The sequence below is a fragment of the Parasteatoda tepidariorum genome, chromosome 11 (assembly GCF_982258835.1).
Source record: "Parasteatoda tepidariorum strain Cologne lab strain chromosome 11, Ptep-v5.0, whole genome shotgun sequence".
Taxonomy (NCBI): Eukaryota; Metazoa; Arthropoda; class Arachnida; order Araneae; family Theridiidae; genus Parasteatoda; species Parasteatoda tepidariorum.
In genome coordinates, this window is record NC_141765.1 from 62,597,245 (window position 1) to 62,620,202 (window position 22,958).

The 22,958-nt window shown below is 26.6% G+C and overlaps 1 protein-coding gene across 3 annotated transcripts in view; it reads right to left on the bottom strand.

The window, feature by feature from the left end:
• The window catches only part of LOC107440330 (uncharacterized), a 33,991-nt gene extending 13,571 nt beyond the window's left edge, over window positions 1-20,420 (bottom strand). For 2 of the 3 annotated variants that reach the window (XM_087154834.1, XM_016053231.5), the window contains exon 1: window positions 20,141-20,420. In XM_087154834.1, coding sequence (XP_087010960.1) covers window positions 20,141-20,254 — 114 coding nt within the window. In that variant the 5' untranslated portion in view covers window positions 20,255-20,420. Of the gene's footprint in view, window positions 1-13,733; window positions 13,878-20,140 lie in introns of those variants that run through there. The other variant, XM_087154835.1, reaches the window with a different exon arrangement.
• Between the last annotated feature and the right edge of the window lie 2,538 nt (window positions 20,421-22,958).

A 22,958-nucleotide genomic window follows, 5' to 3' on the forward strand; every position in this document is an offset into this window, starting at 1 on the left:
TTAAGATAGATAAATAATAGTAAATTATCTCTGTAGTCACACTTTCACATGCAAATGTAGGCTCGTAAAACATTTCTGATATTTCAAAGGAGAAGCATATTTTCGATGAACTTCATTTCTTAGAAAAAATAAGAAAGCATTAAGCACTAAAGATTTGATAATTTTCCAGAATCTCTTGAATTAAATATTCGCTGTCAAGAAGGGTATGAAAAGTTCAAGACTAAATGAATAAATTTAACAGAAATGTTTTAGAATGACAGACTAGCTCAATGCAAACATGTTCTAAATAATTCTACATGGCCAATATAGGCTAATTTTTTATTCAAAATCATTTTGAACTTTAAGTGTAAATTAATTTCGCCAGAAAAGTTTGGTTCCTCTAAGTAGTGAAGTAGTCATTACATTTAAAAAAACGAAGTTGTAACTGTAGTTAATTACATTTGTAACAAAGTAGTTGTAGTTGTAGTAAATTATAAAAATAATGTAGTTTTTGCAACTACTGAAATGAGGCATTAATTTTTTTCTAATCAATATGTGAGCTTGAAAACTTAAAGCTTTATCTTAATTATTATTTTTGACGATTTTACTCTGAACATAACTAAATACAGACAGATTAAAACATTAAATAAACTTTGTAAAGATAAATTACACTTTAGACCTATAATGTATTGAGCGTTATTTGAGTATATAACATCTATAGCTGCTAATTGGCGTCTAATTTTCAGACTTTTTCAGAACTATAAATTACTCTTCCACAAAATTGTTGAAACATGTTCAAGTAGAAATACCGTTTAGTCACGAACACGAAGACATTGCAGTTTGAAAATTGTGTTTCAAGACCGTCGTTAATTTAATTTATGAAAAGACGGAGGTAAAATTTCATTACCTCATTTTTCATCTATTTTTTACACAACTTTTGAACACTCTTTGTTTCTAAGAGCTATAAAGATTTACGTATCTTCACGGCTTCGAAAGTGTAAAACTTTAAAACAAATTGCTTTTCACCAGAGTAATTATGTCTAAATACGCTACAACGTTTGCTTTGTTAGCCGATGCATTTTTTGAGATAATGTTAGCTGATTTAAGTGAAAATTTAATGCTAATCAACAGGAAGGAATCTATCGTTGTTAAAAGTATTTAAATCTCATTTAAATATATAGAAACATAGTTTTAAACTTTTATTTTTTATGTTTCAAAAAATTTTCGTACAAAGAGTGAAAACTAATTTGATTTTTTTTATGATTTAAGGTTTTTCTTCAACTCAGTGACCAAATTTATGGAGTGAATCCGCAGCACTATCTTAATGAAACCAAATTTGACTGTTATTGAGAAATTATAAATTCTGCTTGTTTTAGCATAGAGCAAAATTTGGAAACATAAAATCCCGAAAAATTATACAAAAGACCTAATGATGTTTAAACTTTCAAGTTGATACTAAAAAAAATGGAATACATTTTTATACAGTTAAACCTGCACAGAGAAAAAAATGTGGTCAAAATTACCAGAATGTTGTAAAATTTACCGTGTTTTTAGTTCTTATGGGATCGTGTTTCTAGTTCTTATGGGACCTAAGATCAAAAAACTTAAAATTTTAGATCAAAAATTTTTACCGAAGCGCTTTGGTAGTAATTTTAGTAAAATTAATAATAAAACACGTTTTTATAATATGATATAAAATTTTGTAACTTTATCATGATTCCGTAGAGCATGACTTAAAATCCATTTATTTGGTTAAATTTACTTTTTAGATATGTGTTTTACATTAAATGAATGAGTGGCAATAAGAATTATAATTTTAAAAACCAGAGTTTCCGATTAAGCGTTACGATATGAACGAAAAAGTACCAATATATATATATATATATATATATATATATATATATATATATATATATATATATATATATATATATATATATATATATATATATATATATATATATATATATATATATATATATATATATATATATATATATATATATATATATATATATATATATATATATATATATATATATATATATATATATATATATATATATATATATATATATATATATATATATATATATATATATATATATATATATATATGACCAGAGAGACCAGATTTGCTTAGAATTATGATAAAAAGAAATTTTAACGAAATATAGCAATGGATAACTATAAAACTTACATATTTAGACAATGTACAAAACCTCTGTGTGATTTAGAAGTCAAATACTGAAATAGTACAAAATCCCGACTTTCCTGTGTTAAAGTTGAAAATTTATGTGACTCAGATTTCATCTCGGTAATTTAAGCAATAATTCCTTTTTTGGAAACAGAAATCGTAAAATTGCTATGTAGTTCATAAAAGGTGATTATAATTAATGATGATCAGTCCAGTATCTGATATTTTGCCTAAATTGAGTACAAATTTGGGGACAAACGCGTTAAGAGAGGTGGAATCTAATTTGCTTGCAAGTATGTTTCACTGCCAAATGCTGGAAATCTTCGTCAGTTTGTATTAGGAGTAATTTATCAGGAAAATATAATAATTTAAGGGAAATAATGGAAAAATGAGAATGTGGTAAAATGAGATATTGGGTTGGATGAATCTCAAGAATTCCTATCGCAAACATCCGAAAAATATAACTAATAGAAAAATTACATACATGAGTATTTCCTGAAAAAAATTATTTTTGTGTCACCCATATTATAAGAGTGATTATATATTTAGCAAGGGAATTTAAATAACTAAATTTTTAATTCTTAGTTGCTCTGAAAAGGAAGGGTGTTTTGTAATGACCACCCTTAAAACAAATTTTTAGAGTCCAGGTTAAAAAGGAGTTTAAATATGCATTAAGGTTCTTATGCTCTTATGCACATTTGAATTAATATTTAAGAGAGGAAATATCAAAAGTGAAATATCGAAATCTAATGAAACATTACACAGGAAAGCAGGAGCTGAAAACACCAAATCCTATTTTTTTAAATAGTTCATAATTCTTTTTAAAATATACAATTTAACCTTGAAATAAAATAGGTACTTTGGCTTGAGTAAATAAAAATTAAACGAAACTAGCTAAAATTAGCAAGCATATTTAAATGTGATTAACACCAGTGATCATCAGTTAAGAGAGCTTCTCAATCATCTTTAAGGGCAGAGTTATAAATAATTTCTTAAAAATAAAAAGTTTATTTAAAAGTTCAAACAGGTCAAAAAATAGAATTTGAAAAGAAGTTTGAAAAATGTCTAGACAGAGGTGTTGTTACTTTTAGAACAATGAAGTCTGAAACAGGAAAGTACAAGGAAAAGAAGGAAGTTAAAAATAAATTTCAAGGGAAACCAATAAGAAAATAAAATATTGGAGGACATAGAAAATGTTGGAGAAAAAGTAGAAAAATCCGGCACTTGTTGATTTTAAAATACACGTAAAAAAGCGTAGGAAGATACAGAAGTTTAAAGTTGTGGTTTCAAAAAAAGCAACAAATCTACAAGGCGTGTACCACCCATTAATGAAAGTTAATACTAACAAATTTGATGCTTACCTTAATTAGCTTACTTTTTTCGCATCTGATGCAAACCATTAGGTACTGGTGCAAAATAATATTTCGATAATATTTTAGCACCAGTTATAAAAGGACACTACCAGGAAAATTGTTCAAGGTAAAACAGTAAAAAAAATTTTCTGCAACCATATTAAATTGCTAAGTTGAACCTTGCTTTTGTTCAGGTTGAACCACAATTACATTAATTAACATCTTTTAATTGTTATTTTTAATTAGGTTTAATTAGCAAGGTGAAATGTTCAATTTAGTACTTTATTAAGGTTGTGAAAACTTACAGGCTATTGTAATTGAACATTCTCCAATATTCATAGCAGTGCATAAATGTTAAAAATATTTGGAGAGTTTTTAGAAGTAAATATCTTACACATTTTACTGTAAACGGACGAAGTTCAAAGATTTCAATTATTAAAAATAAATAATGAAAAATGAAAAATTGAAATGAATGAAATAAGGAAAATAACTAATGAATTAAACAAGAAAAAAATGTTGGTTACTCAGTTGTTTGACATTGGTTGTCAAAAAATGGTGTTACTTTCGAAACGACCCCCAATTGTAGCAACTTCGTGATGACAAAATTAATTAATACTCGGGCAAATATTTAAATTATGACTGCATTACAAAAGATATTATTTTAGTTTTCCTATTTCAAATTTGATTTAAATGTTCCTTAAATCTAAATAGATGTAGTGTAGCGAGTGTATGTGTCAGTATTGTCTTTGGATCATCATTAAGGATTTTTTTCATTTTTCATAACACAGACCGTCATCCATAGCGCATCACAAGTGCGACGCTAATGACCAAACTAAATATACTAGCAGTGCCGTTTGTTGTCGAAGCTTTCCATTAATTTTAATACTTGGCAAGAATAAATTTTCAGTTTCTTAAGTAGGACGCGTCGAGTAATACATTTATTTCTCTTCAAATTCCTGATCAATATTTCGAATCTCCAATTATTGTTTGGAAGAAGATTAAATAAGATTTAGTGAAAATTATGAAAAAAATAAAATAATTTTGAACTTTCATTCAAATTAAAAAAAAAGAATTTTTCAAGAGTTGCTGTTAAAATTTATACTGGGAGTTAAATTATTATTTGATAAATTATAACGTTTTATTAACTATTTAAACTAACAATTCATTATCAATTGCACGATCTTCTGCTCATGAGATAAATTTCCTGCAACAAAACAGAAAGATTTGGTTTAGTTTAAGTTTTATGGTATTTTAGATTAAATACGACTAATTCGCTGAAGTTAAAATTATAATTTCAATCCAACTTCGGGAAAATCATTTCAAAAAATATTCCTTATTTGAGATATTGTATATGAAATAGAATTTATATTCTGCGCAATTTGAAAATTAAACTTGAATAATATGAAAGTATAAAGTGGAGAAAGTATAACATAGAAAGAATTTTAAAATGTATATTCACTATTTAAACTCATCATGCATTTTAAATTAAGTCTGTAGTCCTGTGAAAAAAAAGTTTTGTGAAAATTCGTTTGATATTAAAATTGTGTGTATGAAGTTCTTTAACATTTTTATTCCTTAAAAGAAGAGGAAATGCTCCCTGGCTTTAAAAATTGTTCAAAATTCTTTCATAATATCAAAATAACTCTCATAAAATATTGCGTTGCAAGGATATTCAAATTCTTTATTTGAATATACTGAAAGCTCGTCAAAATGCGTTTGAAGTTACATAAGTATGTATTTTGCATGAGAAAGTATAGCTATTTAGGAAAAAAAAACTTTTTGTTGGCGGACTGATGCATTTAAATAGAAATTTGAATCTCTTAAAAAAGAAATATTAAATTCCCGAGGGAATAACTTAGTTACTTCAGAGAAAAAAATATTATCCTCTTTGAAATTTCAAGATTATATCGAATTATCATTTTATTCTTGAAAATATACATCGGCTAACAAAGCAAACGTTGTAGCGTATTTAGACATAATTACTCTGGTGAAAAGCAATTTGTTTTAAAGTTTTACACTTTCGAAGCTGTGAAGATACGTAAATAGTTTTCTTAAAATGCTGTAAAATGTATTGTTTCTATAATGTTTATTTATTATAAAAATGTTACACATTTTTGTAATTTGAGATAACTAAGACGTGCAAGGCTGGACTAGAAAATGCAGTTTTCATTAAAATACATACATTCCTCAACAAAAAAAGACGCGGTGTTATAACTTCCTGTGATACTTATCGAGCATGAGTTCTCTTTTATCGATTTCAGGGTAGACACTTCTATTATGACTATGCGTTTTATTTGGTTCAGTAAAAAGTATATTTTAATCATTAAATTTAAAAATAAAAGTGAAATACTCTGTAAAAAATTCAGGATCAAATTATGGTAAAAAGTACCAGTACTCAGAGTGCTGGTACTGACAGCCTATTGACATTTATAATTTATATTGTTGAATTAAATAATACTTTGAATATCAAAACAAAATGAAAAGGCAGAAAGAAAGAAATTATCTTGGAATATTTAAACTTTCTTACTGTACTTTCCCCCTCTTGCAATAGAAAAGTAGCAATTTATTTGAAGCAAACTTTTCAAGTTGTAAATCATTTTTTTATTGTTTGTTTAGGCGTATTTATTTTCACTTTCTCTTCCACGGAAGTTTCAGATAAATGAACTTTACGTTTCACATTTTAAGAGATCTATTTTTATTTTCATTTCATTGATTTCAGCTTCGTTTCTGTCTTCTATCTGATATTTCTAAGGATTAAAGCCTAATTAAACATTTGAAAGAAAGTCAAAAGAGTTAGCTTGACTTCATTTATTAGAGTGAGTAAGCAACAGTAGGTAATTGCTTTTGCAATTTTTCTTTTATCTTTCAGAGGGACGATCGGCATTATTTAAGGGAGAAAGCACATCACTCAATATATTTTTAAAAATATTCATTTTATCCAAATAATAAAAAAAAGAATTTTATATTTATTTTTATTATTCTTATTTAAAAATTCATTTTATAAATTAATTCGCTTGCTTAATGTGTGCTTTTTTAGACTATCTTTTAAGTTATTAAACAGCATTTCGAGATACATGATAATGAGCAAGTAACAGTTCGAAATATAAAAACTAAAAAATGAAACAGAACTAAATCTATTTCAATAAAAGAAAGTATGTTGTTAAGATCTAACTGAATAAACGTAAGAATACAAAGTAAATGATGTTTTTGGAATACAATTTTCTTTTCAAATTTAAGACTACATGATAAAGAAAGGTTTTAATTTACTAAAATAACTTCGTTATTTATTTTTCAAAAACATGAAACTTTTTTTTGTTGATATTTTAAAGTTTCGTTTGCATTTTTTTTTTGCTTAACTGCAAACGCTTTCGAAAAATGTTGAATATTAAAGATTAAAATGTGTAATTTTGGATTGAAAGATGTTTATAAAAGTTTTAAAAATTGATTATTACGTATTATTAAGTAATAGAATATTATTAAAGAATTGTATATGTATATTGTATATTTATAATATATATATATATATATATATATATATATATATATATATATATATATATATATATATATATATATATATATATATATATATATATATATATATATATATATATATATATATATTGTATATGTATATGTATGTTGTATATGTATATTGTATATGTATATTGCATAAGTTTACTCTTACATAATCACACTTTTCAAGAATAATCGTCAAAAATGAAACAAAAAAAAAACGTGCACACGCTATGGGTCACAGAAATGTAAAGAATCCCTATAAAAATCTCTACTTGGTCTAATGAATCTTTATTAGAAAACACAGGACAAGAAATCACAGAACTTGTTTGATTGTCGTTGGAAATAGAGAGGAGTTGACAAGTTTATGCCGCTTCCAAGTTTCACCTGGCAATCAAATTCGTTCTGATATTTCCAATTTGCCCATCAAAATTTATATTCTTAAGAAATATCGTTTTTTAGTATGTATTTACGTTTGTCATTCTTTAAAAAAGGTTTCACGCTCTTTGCATTTGACTTGTAATTTTTTTCTAAATAGGGCAACAGAATATCCAGATTTTTAGGTAAAAAAGAAATTTACTTTTTAAACACTTTATTTTTAAATTAGCTCAAGAAAAGTTTTTTTTGAATATTTTGTATTTATTGCTGCAAAGTATAGGATGGATTTTGTTAGCATGCAGAATTATTTTTCATAAAATAAATAAGAATCTTTAAAATATTTCTCATTTATTCTAAACTTTTAATAGTCGAAAAAGTTTTCAATTATTAAAACAACGTAAATCAGAAAGGCAACATCTCGGTGAGTTTAGATTTTACTATTTTTTAACATCTAAAGTTCTTGAAATAAAAATACTTTTTACTTTTTATTTTTACTAAGAAATATTTTGAGCAGTATATGTGTATTTTTTCAAATTTTTTTTTAAACATTTGTCATTCCATTACCAGTTAACAAAAGTCAAATATCGATTTCTTACTCTTGGTAAATAACCTCATATTACGGAACAACTTAAGTCTTTATGTAATATTTCGTTCTTTAAAATACATCTTTTAGAAAACATTCATGCATAAAAACGTAGTGCAACCTTAGACCCAATTTTTACATTTAACTAATTTCCTAAGTAATTTACGATTGATTTCACAGATTATGATGATTCATTAATTATATTGACTTGAGATATTATTATTGAGATACAATGAGAATGGTAAAGTATGATCAAAACGATCAGAATATGGTAAAATTTACTATGCTTTTGGCTGTATGGGAGCACCAAAATGATCAATATTTTTTTTATCGTGCTGTGTTAAAGATTTTTGTAAAATTAGAAAAATAATATGTTTTTTTTTTAAATAAGTGATAAAATTTGGTAAATGTGGTAAAATTTGGTAAACTTAATATGATATCTTAAAGTACGACGTAAAAAAACATTTGGTTAAGTTTACTTTTCGGTTTTGTATATTTTACATTTTGTGTATTTTGTGTGTGTTAATAAGAACTATAATTTCAAAAACCAGTATTTCTGGCAACCACTGCCACATGAACTAAAAAATTACTAAATGAATGGTTTAAAAAACGTATACTTTTGTTTTATTAACCAGAAATATGTTTTTTTTTCTTTACCAGAAATGTCAATACTAAACAGTATGGTAATTTTACCAGAATTTCTCTGGGTATAAAATTAATAGGTGGCCTAAGTAACCCTGTAATTTTTTTATTTATTTGCTTATTTTTTTACAAATTTCTTTTAACTTTAATACAATAACAAATAGGAGAAAGAAATATTTAAAAAAATATTGACGATAAAAGCTTAATCCTAACTCTTGCAGGCTGTTTTCAGTAAATATTTGAAACATGATTACTTTATTTTTTCTCGAGCTTTTCATTGTTTTTCAATAATCCTTAAAGTCTAAAATTGAAACAAACTAATTTAGTTAGCAATAATGTTTGTCATTTTGTTTATTAAAAATCCAGTTTAAATGAAATGTTTTGATCGTAAAACCAGCTCCTTATTAGGACATTCACCCTGATAAAGAGAGCGTTGAACGCTGGAAACATTTCTGAAAATTAATTAGTATTTTAATATGAATTGATGGGGATTTTTGGGAATTAAAAGTAGCAAAATGTATATGTATTATAACTTTGAGATAGTTAGTTAATTATTTTTCAGGTACAAAGGCAATATATATTGACCTGATTAATATGAAAAAGTATATAATAATTTTTTAAAAATATGAGGAACATGGTGCATTTGACCTTCGAGAAAATTTACGTTTTTATACAACTATTTTGAGGAATTTAGCATTAGATTGTAGCGCAGTATTAAGTATGATTATGCGTTGTTGTTTTTCTATTCAAGTTGAATTAAATTGAAATCAAGGAGGTTAGGCATAGATTATACACGCTTTTAAATTAATGAAAAAAAATTGTTTAAAATTTAAATAAAAATAATGTAAGCAGATGGCAAACATGATAAGATATAAAATATTTCATAAATCATGTTTTACTCTTCTTGAATGACATACTCTCTGAAAAAACAACCTTAACTACAATATTTGTGATTTCATACGTCATTTTCTTTATTATATTGCATTCTTTGTGAAGTTATTTCTTTTTTTTAGTTATTTTATTTAATTATCCTATGTAACTCATTATCATATAGATTTTTGAGAATTTGTTTAAAACATAAAATTTTCTAAAAAGAAATAACTGTTAAAAAATTGAAAACGATCACTAAAACATTTTAAACGTTAATTAGTTAATTATATATTATCAGAAGAGCTTAAAAGTTAGCATTTTATTACATTTTCGTATTGTATTTTTAAATATGCATTTGAAGGGCAAAAGTGCATCTTAATGACAATCGAGAACATGTTACTTTCAAGGTGGAAATAACATTTATAGCATTCTTTCTATATCAAACTTCAAGTCTGGGTATATTTGATAAAAATTACCCTGTTCTTTTTTTCTTCCAATGGCAGGCACTGAATGTTTTTGAATCCTTGCCTAGACTATGCCAGAATTGTTGCTCATTTCGCGTTACCCAGTGGGCACCTGTGAACCAAAGTCACGGAGGCGAGCAACATTGCCCACGCCACACTGCCACAAACCCGTTTATAGGGTGGGCCACATTCACACATCATACACACACACAACAGAGGACAGCACAAAGAGAGAGAGAAACATCCATGCCCAGAGCGGGATTCGAACCCGCAGCCTATGGCTTCGCAATCAGGCACGCTAACCGCTCGCCACCTGGCCGGCGTAACCCTGTTCTAATTTATATTCATATGTCCCATGAATCATCAACATTGGCAGTGCTAGTGGTTAGAGAATCACACTCCGGTTCGGAGAGGCAGGAATATAATCTTCGACTCCACTAAGACCACCAAGTACACTTGATATACGCGTTCGTAAAATCTGTGGAAGCGAAAGTTCATGGTCGGTTGCTGAGCAGTAACATGGCTACAGAGAACTGGAAAAAAATTTCTTCCTCTTCAGATTCACGTTAAAATTGCGGAAGTGACCCCACGAACAGCTAAGACGTACTTTCACCCTTGCGGTGTTCTCTTGTCAAACGATAGACGCACCTTCCTGACTAAATTCGAAAAGGCCAATAACTGGCATGCTTGGCTTGTCCAAGTGTCATAAGATACAACACATCATCAACATATCTTTTATTGAGACATGTAGACAGGAGATAAAGGGCAGGTGGATGAAAAATCAGAATTTTTTTGTGTTCTTTCGAAGCAATATCTAGAATCTAGAAGCAATATTAAGAAGCAACAAGATACATAAGCTTGTTTCTATCAAAAACTTGGATTTGCAAGAGTTATTGCTATACGTAGTTAAAATTAAATTATATATATATTTCAACTTCTTTTGTTTAAGTCATGTTAATGACAAGGGTTAAATACCTTGAAAATGAAGCAAATCTAACAAAGGTAACCACGAAATTTTCCAAAACAACAAAATAGAACTTCATTCAAAACAATAAGTTACTAAACATGTGTACTAGTAGTGCTGTCACTTTTAAAACTTTAAATCTTTTTAAAAGAACGTATTTACACTCTTCAGTAATGTGAATGATAGAAATTTCATGGGACAGAATAATATTCCATACTTGAGATGAAATTATGATTTCATTTTATTACGATTTGATTATGATTTAATATGCATTCATAAAAGTCATATATCACGTATATATTCCTATAAAAGAAAAATTGGGGAAAAAAATCATCTATAGTTTTTAATGTAATTTCTGCGGAACACAGCAAATATATGGGACAAGGCACGTGGAAGACATATCAGTGAAAAAATCTCTTTAAGAATAAAAAGGAATCTTTTGGTACAGTTAAAATCAGAAATATACGCGGAGAAATTTTTTTTTTTAAAATTACCGTATTGTATCGTCATATCTGGTAAAGATAACCATAATTCTGGTTAATAAAACTAAAATCTAAGCTATTTAAATAATTCATTTAATAGTTTTTCCATTCATAAGGTAAAGAATTACAGAAAATTTGTCTTTCAAAATTACAGTCCTTGTTACTGCACATTTATTAAAATATACAAAATTTTATTGTAAGTTTAACCGAATAAATGGTTTTTAAGCTATGCTCTAAGATATCATGATATAATTACCAAATATTGCCCAATTTGACAAATTTTATGGCTTATTATAAAACTATATTCTATTGCTAATTTTACCAGAACCATTATCAAAGCGCTTCGGTAAAAATTACCAAGCTTTTTGGTGTTTCCATAGATTTAGAAACGCTTTAAATTTTACCATATTATTGTAGTTTTGACCTAACTTTTTTTTCAGTGTCATGTTAACGACAGACAAAAATGTCAAGGAAAATATTTTTTTAATTATTCTGTACCTAACAAAAATATCAGTTCGGAGCATAACTGTTCCGAAATTTGTCGAACCATCTAGTGTATAGTATACCCAGTGACAATATTTCGTTTATATATACAAAAGTCAGTTTAATTTTAAAACGCAAATACCTATTTGCAACGTTTTGAGATTTTAAATGAGTTTACAAGTACGCAATAAATTTCTGAACATTTCAAGGAAAGAAAAAGGATTGTAAAGCATTGTTTAAATTATTAAAATGCTATATCCGTGTAGTTTAAGTTTTCCTAAATACAGCTATACAATAAATCTTAGTATTTAATATATTATGTTTTTAAAAAACAACCAGTTACAAGAAATAAATAAAAACTGTGAGATCTACCCACATAGTTTATTTTTAAACATGTCATTGCCAAAGATAAATTGACCTTGATGTTAAGCCCTTTAACTAACAAAAAATGGTTTTGACAATCTAGACAAAAGAGTATCTTAAGAGCAGTGTATATAATGACAAAAACAATATTGAATATAACTCCATATGACACTTAAATGGACTATTTCTATTTGTTAAGAAATTTAGTGGAAAATGGACTTTTTCTATTTGTTAAGAAATGTTTTTCTTAGTTTATTTTCAATTCGTTATAAATAATACTGGAGCCATTTTTCAATTAAAAGACTAAACGAACTGGAAACTTTATGTACTAGAGTTTATATTTAGATTAATGGAATTTGAAATTCAATAATTCAAAATTATTTAACGAACATTTCATTTTCTTATAAAGGGGTGCATTTAACTTATTGATAAATTGTTTCTTCTTTTGGTAAAGTAATCTCCTATTAGAAAATTTAAAATGTATTGCAAGCGTACAAAATATTTTACTCGCATTTTTGCAGCATAACAGCATTTCAAAATTATATCTATTATATCTACTTATATTAGAAACAATTACGAGACAATACTACGTCCTATCGGTCTTTACTTATAGAGAATTTACAGGTAGTGATGTTATCTATTTCATTGATATCGAAACTACAGCATAGACTAAGTATATTATACTTGGGCATAACTAACTACTGTGCAGTGGTGAGCTTTGAAGTAGTAGTCATTACTATATTGCTACATATTTTAAATTATATTTACTTTAAGTAACATTCTTCCTGAATGTCATCAATATAACGAATGTTATTGGCTCGCTATAATTTAAAAGTTCATAATGATTAACCATATTTATTGAATTAACTACTCTTATTCAATTTTCAAAACCACAAAAACGTTTAAAAAATTATGTTGGTGTTTTTCGTCGAAGTCTCGAATCAATACTTGAAATAGAAATTTGTAAATCGGAAATACAGGTTTGCCGAACCGCACCGAAATCTTCTTTACTATCTTTAAGGACACTGGGTGAGGATTTAATAATTTTTCTGAAAAAAAAGATATTTTTTTTTCTTCAACATACCAAAACTCGCAAGTTTGCATTTTTTGAATCTTATCGTGTTTGTCATCTGCTTACAATATTTTATTTAAATTATAAACTACTTTTTTCTATTAATTTTAAAGCGTAGATTAATAAAATTAATCTACACTCTATTGACTATCAAGAAACAGACTTTTACACACTTTTTAAATATATTTAATGAAGTAATTAACTTTTAATTTAATCAATGAAAAACTTTACTACTGTTCCTTCTAGTACATTTTTTTTATTTACTAGATACATTTTTTGAAAATAAAATCAAGCAATTTCAAAACAGCCAACTGTTGATCCTTTATAATTGTAGCACAGAAGTATTTACTTATTTTTTGATTTACGATTTTAGAAATGAAATTCTCACCTTTGATTTTTCCCTCATTTAGGAATCCTTGTGCTGTATTTCGTTAATTTTGAGAATCATTTCATCCCCAAAATCACGTGATTTGTGATGAAACGCGAGCTCTCAAACATATGACAATAATATTTACTCAACTTGAAACCTTATCGTAGTGCATTGTGGGAGATTGTTTACTAGAATGATTAAACTAGAATGAAGAGTAGACGATCGGAAATAAAGTGACGATATAAGTCAACCAGTTTGTATGGTGGTCAAGAAGATCCCGGGTTCAAATCCTACTTCGACATGGGTGCCATTTATCTTTCTATCCCATGTGTCTTTCTTGTTATGTTTATTAATGTATATAAATATGCATAATACATGCATAAGAAAGCTTGATATTTGGTATAAAATTTTTTGATTAATATTTGATTGTATGGTTAGAGAAAGAGAACAGAAATTACATTTTACGCATTCAAATTGAGCATTTGGTCATAATATTTATAATATAAAAAATTTGACACTTTTAAAATCGAATTAGTTATTCGAAGTATTTAACAGTTTTTTTAAAAAATAAAATCCTTATATGAAAATGAATTGAATTAATCAGTACGGACGATATTTCAACTTACAAAATCAGACACAAAAATGTACTTTCTTTGAAGGAACGCACCTTTTTTCGAAAGATTTGGGTTTCTGACTTCCAAAATATACGGGGTGGTCGCAATCCGGGTGATATGGTCCTAATAGTTTGATCAGAAAAGCTGTTTTACGTTTGGACCCCTTCATGTTAATTTTACTTTTTGTGTATTCCGCTATGTCTGAAAAGCTTTTTAAGCTAATTTAAAAAAAATTGTACGCAATTATAAAAATTATATCCTAAGATGATTCCATGAAAAAAGCAAGTTTTATTAAATATGTTTTTTCAATCTTTCATTCGATATATGTCAAAAAAACTGAGTTGTTTGATATGCAATATTTTACATCATTTTAATGAATGCAATTTTGCATGGCAAAATGCAAAATTTGAGCAAAATCGGAAGAAACCAGACTTTAAAAAAGTCATATATTTAAAATTCGATTTCTCAGGAACTATTCAACCAATTTTGCTCAAATTTTGTATTTAATAATTTTTAAATTGCATTATTTAAAATGATGTAAAAAATTGTAAAAAAATTTTCGACTGTCATTAAATGAAATGATAAAAAATAATAAATGATTTAAAAAGTTTTTTTTTTGCATGGAATTAACTTTGGATAAATGCATTTTCTAATTGAGTGCAAAATGTTTTCTATTCACTTAAAAATTTCTTAAACATTAATATGGCAAATAAGTAAAAAATCGAATTAGCATTAAAGGATTCAAATTTTGGACCACTCTCCTGACCAAACTATGGGGACCATATTTCCCAGATTGCGGCCACTCCTATATTTCAGAGGTCGGAAAACCAAATCCGTTGAAAAAAATGGCATCCTTATTCAGAGAAAGTACGTTTCTGTGTTTGATTATGTAACTTAAAATGTCATCTGTACTAATTTTTACCATATTTGAGGTTACACTCTCGAACGATTAAGATTGAGTCCTAGAATGCAAAGATCAGATCATTAGAGGTAAAGTTATTCAGGGTGGTCCGCTTATGTTTTTTTGCTCAACTGTATAATGCTGACATTGAAAATTTTCCCAATTTTATGAATTCTATAGATGATATTGAACTCCATCTTGGAAAGACTTCAACTTTACATACAATTCACTTTGGAGCAGAAAATCCTGTTTAACTTTGCTAGGGTTCTCTTTCCAAATAATGCAATTTTTAATGAGGAACTTGTTTACCCTAAGGCTATTGTTGGGTTTCCTTTAAATATTATCGAATCCATTTATAGAATACTGCTGATGAGCGTTCCGTTGTCGTATCGTTTTAAACCGTTTCATTTAGTTTCCTTTTATAAACTCTCATTTCCTTCATCCAAATAAAACTTACTGCTCTCTGTTCACTGGTCTATCATGCCATTAAAATTTGTTCAAATGCGAAGTTCTTAATGAGAAACTTGTTTATTTATTTTAAGGCTATCGCTGGTGACCGTAACTTTGTTTTCAATATTATTGAATATAGTTTTTGAAACTGAACACTAAATTTAATAAATTTTTCCACTGAATTAAAAGTATTTGAAAAAAAAATTTTTTTTAAATATTTTTTTCGGCTGCTATGTAATTAGATATTTCCCCTCATCGTCTTCAAATAAAAATATGAAATAACTCTATTACACCCATGAGATTCATAAATGTTCATCTTTTCGTAAGAAATAATTTTTTTCAAACCCCTCTGAATAGCAATATATATTATTTTAAATTGTTTTGATTCAAAGTTTTTTTTTCACTTAATCATTTTATTTATCACATTTTTTTTCTACATTATTTATTTTTTAATAACTAATTTATTCATTTGCTTCCATCATCCTATTCATAATTTTATCATCATATTTATATTATTATCATCCTATTCATAATTTTATAATCCTATTCATATTATCATCATCCTATTTATAATTTTATAATCCTATTCATATTATTATCATCCTATTCATAATTTTCTGCAGTTAACCAAAAACTCATATATTTTATTTATATTTAAAATGATATAAGTTTTTTTAAAAATGATTATTTCACTTTACATTTAAATGTTTTTAAACTACTCAGATATTATAAGTTTTAAAATAAAGAGAAACTGTAATTTGTGGGTGTATTTTTAAAAATGGTGAAAATTCAGAAAAAAAACATAAAATAAGAGCGAGAGTTAAATAGTTAAAAAAACAGTTGGTATTGTTAGTTTATAATAAAATCGGAACCTCACTTAAATAATAAGAAAATGAACAATAAGTAATTTGTAAACCACCCAGTATTGTTAAGTTATAAATAAAATCATTTAAATAACAAAAAATGCGAAATACGTAGTTTGTAATCAATCTATTATAAAATTTTTACCATAATTTTTTATTGTTTTACCAGATTATCTAAGAATTAGCTCCACACGAGAAATAAATTACAGTAAAATTACCATACTATATTGTAATGACAATTATACTAAAAAGAATCATCATTCAGTTAAATAAAATTCAGATATATGGTATCTAAACAATTCATTTGGTAATTTTTTCGTTGTGGTTTACCGAAAATTTTGTCTTAAAATCATAGTTTTTATTACCAAACATTTATAAAAAAATACAAAACTGAAGAGTCGAAACTGAAGAGTATAAATGGTTTTAATGCCATACTTTAAGGTATCATGATAAAATTATCAAATTTCAACATATTTTCCAAATTTTACGATGTATTATAAAACCGTATTTTATTGTTAACATTTAAAAAACATTACGAAAGCGCTTCAGTAAAATTTACTGAATTTTTTGGTGTTGCCCGAGAGTCAGGAACATGGATGATTCTACCATATTCTGTTAGTTTTTACCATTCTTTTCTCCGCAGTGCAGAGTCGTTTTCGTAGTTTGGTTTTGAGTCAGTTTTTTGAAGTTTCAATATCTAAACTACTCTTATGTAAATTATATTTGCTGTTAACATATAATATTGTTGTTAAAAGTTGGGATACGAAATTACGTTCTTTTTTGTCGTAGTTAAGGGAAGACAAAAACTAAATTTGAACAAGAAAGATGACTTGATCGTCGGTGACTTGACTAACTGAAAATGTGCTAAGAAATTAATTTGTGGTTGAGATGTCAGCAAGCAATACGAATTAGCTACATCGGTGTTTAATTTCTGTGTTATTGTGCACCAGCGAAGTAAAGATAATTTTATTCACCCTGGATAATTTTCTAAGCATGTAATCATCTAAATTGTTAATCGTTCCAAAATGTTCATTTCCTAAATATAATCGAGCTTAAAGTTTTGCTTGTGAATTTTCTCGTTAGCGTTAAAAGTATGAGATAAGGGAAACATAAAACAGTTTTAGTACACTGATAAGAAAGTTCAGTTAAAACTACCAGAATATTATAAAATTTACTGAGTACCTGGATCTATGGGAATACCAAAAAGCTCGGTAATTTCTACTGAAGCGCTTTTGTAATAATTTTGATGAAATTAACCAAAAAACATGGCTTTATAATGTGTGATAAAATGTCGCAATTTTATTACGATGCCTTTCCTTTCTCTCTGAAAATTTTTTTAAAGCAAAAGTAGAGAAGTGAACATTTTGAGGTAATAAAAAATTTGAAACATTATCTGAAATTAATTTACATTGTAGTGAAAAAAATTATTAAGTATAATATCATATAAACAAAATCAAAATTGGATTAATAGATTCGGGCCAATCAATGAAGCGAAACTGGATCAGATTTGATTTTAACAATTCAAGTGGAATGATGAATTAAAGAATGGTAAAATAATGAATTAAATGCTGAGAATTTTTTATATTTTTAAATGATTTTAAACTCCTTGGTATAAAAATTGATTCTGTATTTAGTACAAATCAGTTTAAGCAAAACTCTTTGGGGATAAAAATTTATACACTCAGGACAGAACGAGCAACTTTCCCAGAAGTTGATATCTATTTTAGTTTAAGAAACTATTGGATCGATTTATTTTATACAGGGTGTTCCATAGAGACCACCTTTAATATAAATTTTTACAATTAATATTATGCTTTTTAAAATTTTTCGTGAACAAAAAAATTATATATTGGGATAATTTAAGTAATATTTAAGCGACGAAAAGATTAAAACAGTATTGAAATCTACAGTACAAGAATGCAAATGGAATAAATATTAAAACTGCTTTAATTGGCGGTTGAAACTTAAAGATGTTTCAAATAGTCGACTTTCAATATTCGCTCTTCTTTATTTCTTCCCGCAATAAAATTTGTCTTGTTGTTTAGCCATCATATTTCAATTTCATTTTTGTTTTTCTCTGGCTAAGTAATAATTTGCGACCTCAATGTGGAAGCTTTTTTATTTTAAATTTTGCAAGGAATCTAAAAATATATATTAAGGGTGGTCTTTACTTAGGACCATTGATTTTTGACCATTGACCAGTCCGGGAAGGTATCTTCCATTAAGAAACACTTTTTAACAATTAAAATAATTGTAAATTTTTCGAAAATGAATAAATAGAATAATATATTAAAAGTTTTATTAAAAGGAAATTAATATTCCTTTCTTTTTTTTCTTTTTTTTCTTTTATTTGTCAAAAAGTGACAATAAGCAATTTCTGAATTTCCTTTCTCCCACAGTTGAAAATAACAGTCGATAACAAAAATTTAGATTTTTCTTAATACATACCTTTAATTCAAGAAAAATTCACAAATTATAAAGAATGAAAGCCAAAAAATAAAAAGAATGCTAAAATAGTTTTTGCATTGATTCAACTTATATACATTAAGGGCCATAAGTTTGAATCAGTCGAAATAAATGGTTATTCGGGAAAAAGTGAATTTTTGTGCCTGATTTCGTAGCATAAGTAGTTGCCTTCACTAATTGATTAAAATATTTGAGAAGTGAAAATTGAACTATTAATGTGCTTCAAAGCATTATATGTAAAGTTGTTCAGGATGTTCGGCTTTCCGCTTTCTTTTCTTCTCTTTCTTTTTATTGCTGGTTGTACAATATTGAAAGTATTTGATACATAAAATAAGTATATTATTAAACATGTTCAACACTGAAATCGCTTTTGGAATTAACGTAGTATTTTTTTAAATTTATGTAATTATTGCTATTACTTAAAAAAAAACAATCCAGCATTTTTAATTTAAATAAAAAGTTAAAAAAATACAAAAAAATTACGAAAGGAAAATAAAAATACAAACTTTACCAATGAATTGGATTTACTTTTATTTATCAGCAAAAACATTCAGTTGAATTTAAATTAGAGGAGAAATTATCGTAATCATTTTGAAAGTCCATTTTCAAGAAAAACGATCAAATGGGTTTAAGGGTTCCATTATAATGAATTTACGCCTTTTCTTATTAGTGCATTTACGCCAATTTACGTGAATTTATAGTTGTAATACATTCAATACGTGTTAAAAATCTTACAAATTAATTTGTTATGTTTCAATATTCAAGATTTTTCTTTTTTCAATGCTGTTTCTTTTTTTTAATGTTATAATGTCAAAAAATTTTGCATTTTATGGCTAAATAGTGTTCAATATTTTTGATTAGTTGAATGTTAAGCATTTCAAAAATATTTAAATGCAGGTGACTTGCTTCAAAGACGCAAAACACATTTTTCAACATGAGTAAATATTTATTTTGCGCTTTTAAAATAAGACAATCGCGTTTCAATATTTATGAAATATTTAGGATTTATTAAAAGCGCAACAAGCTAACTTAATTCACTTTAGTTTCTAGGATTCAATGATTTATTTGTTGTTTTAATGTAAGGAAATATTATAAATATTTTGAAGTAAAATAGTTTGAAAAGTAACTTACAGCTGAATCATTGAGACGTCTGTTGGTTCTACTGGCTGCATCAACTTCTTTTTGAAAGATGCAGCAAATAAAAATGAAAGCAAGGAAAAGACTCAACAAGTTGATCTTGATCATATTGGATACTGCAAAATATTTACTCGGAATGAAAGAAGAAGGAGATGTTCGGCGGGGAAGTTTACGAACGGGTGACTTCACTGAGAAAGAAGAAGCGGGAACTATTGGACAGTTAGGAAATCTGCGCAGCTCAACTTTTCGGAGAATCCCGAAATTAGGATTGTCATGGCTCTTATAAGGGAAGATTGTTGATAAGTATTGGACGTCTGTGACGTCATATGTTGACTCCACCCCCCTGAAAATGCTCCGGGGTGAATGAAAGCCATGACAAAACATTTCCGTCAGTTAATTTCTTATTCGACGAAATCACTTCCGGAAAAATTAAAAGAAAAAGTAAAGAATTAAAAAGGGAATTGAAGATCTAACCTTTGTCTTAATTACGCTGTTTTAAGTTTCGAAAAATGCGTGGGATTAGGAACTTATTCAGAATTTGTAAAGTCTTTTTGCTTAGATAATTTAACAACAGTTCTGAAGAAATATTTAAGAATTTTAATAATTTAGGAAAGTTCCTGCTGCTTCAAGAGAAAGAAGCTTTGATTTTTTAAAAAAAGAAATAATGCGCTATAATAAAGAATCTCTCTTTCTCTCACTCTCTCTGAATATATATATATATATATATATATATATATATATATATATATATATATATATGGTTACTTTACATTTTTCCTGACATGGGTGTTAATTGTTTTGCTATTACTTGCCAATAACTCAATCCGTATAGGCAAAAAAGTAATAATTACTATTATTTTTGTATACCTGTAAGTTTTTAAAATAAAGTAATTATCAGGAACATTCAAGAAAAATACAAAGTCTGCTTCCTTAATCCTTTGACACAGAATTTTGAATAAAATATTTTTTACACGTTTTTCATTGTTTTGTATTAATTTAGGTCACACATATATTTTATTTAATGTTTTCATAAATTATAGTTATGAAATACTATATATGAAATAGTGGTGTTTTTTTCTTAAATGGTAAGGTAAAATAGTCTTAGGTAAAATCTTCCAAACACTGCTCACTTTCAAACAATAATTTTTCCAATTTACACTTATTTGCAGTTACGTAGATCTACGCAAAATAATTATTCATAATTAAAATTTCTTTAATTTACCAAATCTTTTATTGATAAATTTTTGAATATGAATGGAAAAAAAAACTTTTTAAACTACTTTTCTTAGAGTTTTTATTTTAGTGCAAATATAATTCTGATAATCTTTAGTTACTATTATACTATTTTTTATAATTTGAAAATACCAAAATATGCTATTGCTTGCAATTAGAGAGTCAGAAAAAAATACTTAAAAGGGACACCGGTGTCTCAACTGCGTCAAAGGGTTAAAAAGTTATTAAAGAAAAGAATTATGATACGCAACATAAATTAAAGCAAAGTATATTTTATCGAAATTTAATTGGATCAAATTTAATTTAGCCAATTTTAATTGAAAGGCTTGAGAGAAATGCATAGAACTATCGAAGTAATAGGAATTTAATGTTGTTTTGGTAAATTTAACCAAAAAAATGTCTTTTAAGCTATGAAAGGAATGTTTTTGGTGTTTTTTTAAAATTAAAATTTAAAAAACAATCACCAAAATTGGATAAAAATTGAGGTATGTAACATATTTTGAAGCTAAGGAAATATGAACTTTTTATCTCTTTGTAACCTGCTAGTTTTGTTTACATTTTCATTGTATTCCTCATTCTCATTAATGCATAGTCATTACTTTTTTTTTAATATTTTGACTAACGAAACAGCAGAACATGAACCCGAATGGTTCTAAAAATTTAGCGGTATTTTAGCACAAAGAAATTATTTTTAAAAACTGATATTGATTCGTTCTTTAAGTTTTTCAATGATTTAAAACATGTGTTCGAACCAACGAACATATTAACAGGCAGATATAATAACAGAATATACTTATATAATATATTAATTCAATATACTAATATAATATCCTAATACAATATACTAATATAGTATACTAAGAAATAAATAAATTTATTTGAAAAAATTAAATTAAATTTTTCATTTAAGCATTGAAATAATTAAAATACATGTGTTCTTTAAATATTTTTTACCCTCAGAGGTAACGAAAAAAATGTCAAAATGGCGCCAAGCAAAACGAAAAGATGTGAATTATGTTATTTCGAATGAAAAGTATGGCTGTAAAGTGAAATTGATGTTTTTGTTTAAAGTTATTGATAATTAGAAAAAAAATGCGTGATATATATTGTTTACACCTTGATAGCAAAAGGTAACGGTATGAAAAATTTCGATTACCTTTTTCCATGAAAATACATTTTCACTTTTAATTTAAATCTTATTCGAAGCATATATAAGAGAAATATTGTACAGAATTAAATAGTTTTTAGTAACGTAAAATACTTTATTCCATTGCTAAAAATTTTCCGCTTTTTTCAGGTTTTAAATAAAAATTGAATTTTTTGTTTCTGAAACTAAATTACCAGAAGTATTAGATAGAAATGTTAAAGCTAAAGTAATAAGTATTTTCTTTTTAATTTTAAAAAAGGGCTTTTTTTATATTTTTCAAAATGGAAGAAAAAAATATTTCTTTTGAAAACTCTGAAATATACATTAGGTAAGGAAAGTTTAGATTTAAAAATACTTTTCTGGCATTAAATTTTTTTTATAGAATATCCATCTTAATTGTTATATCTGAAAGAATAATTCGATTTTTTTAAA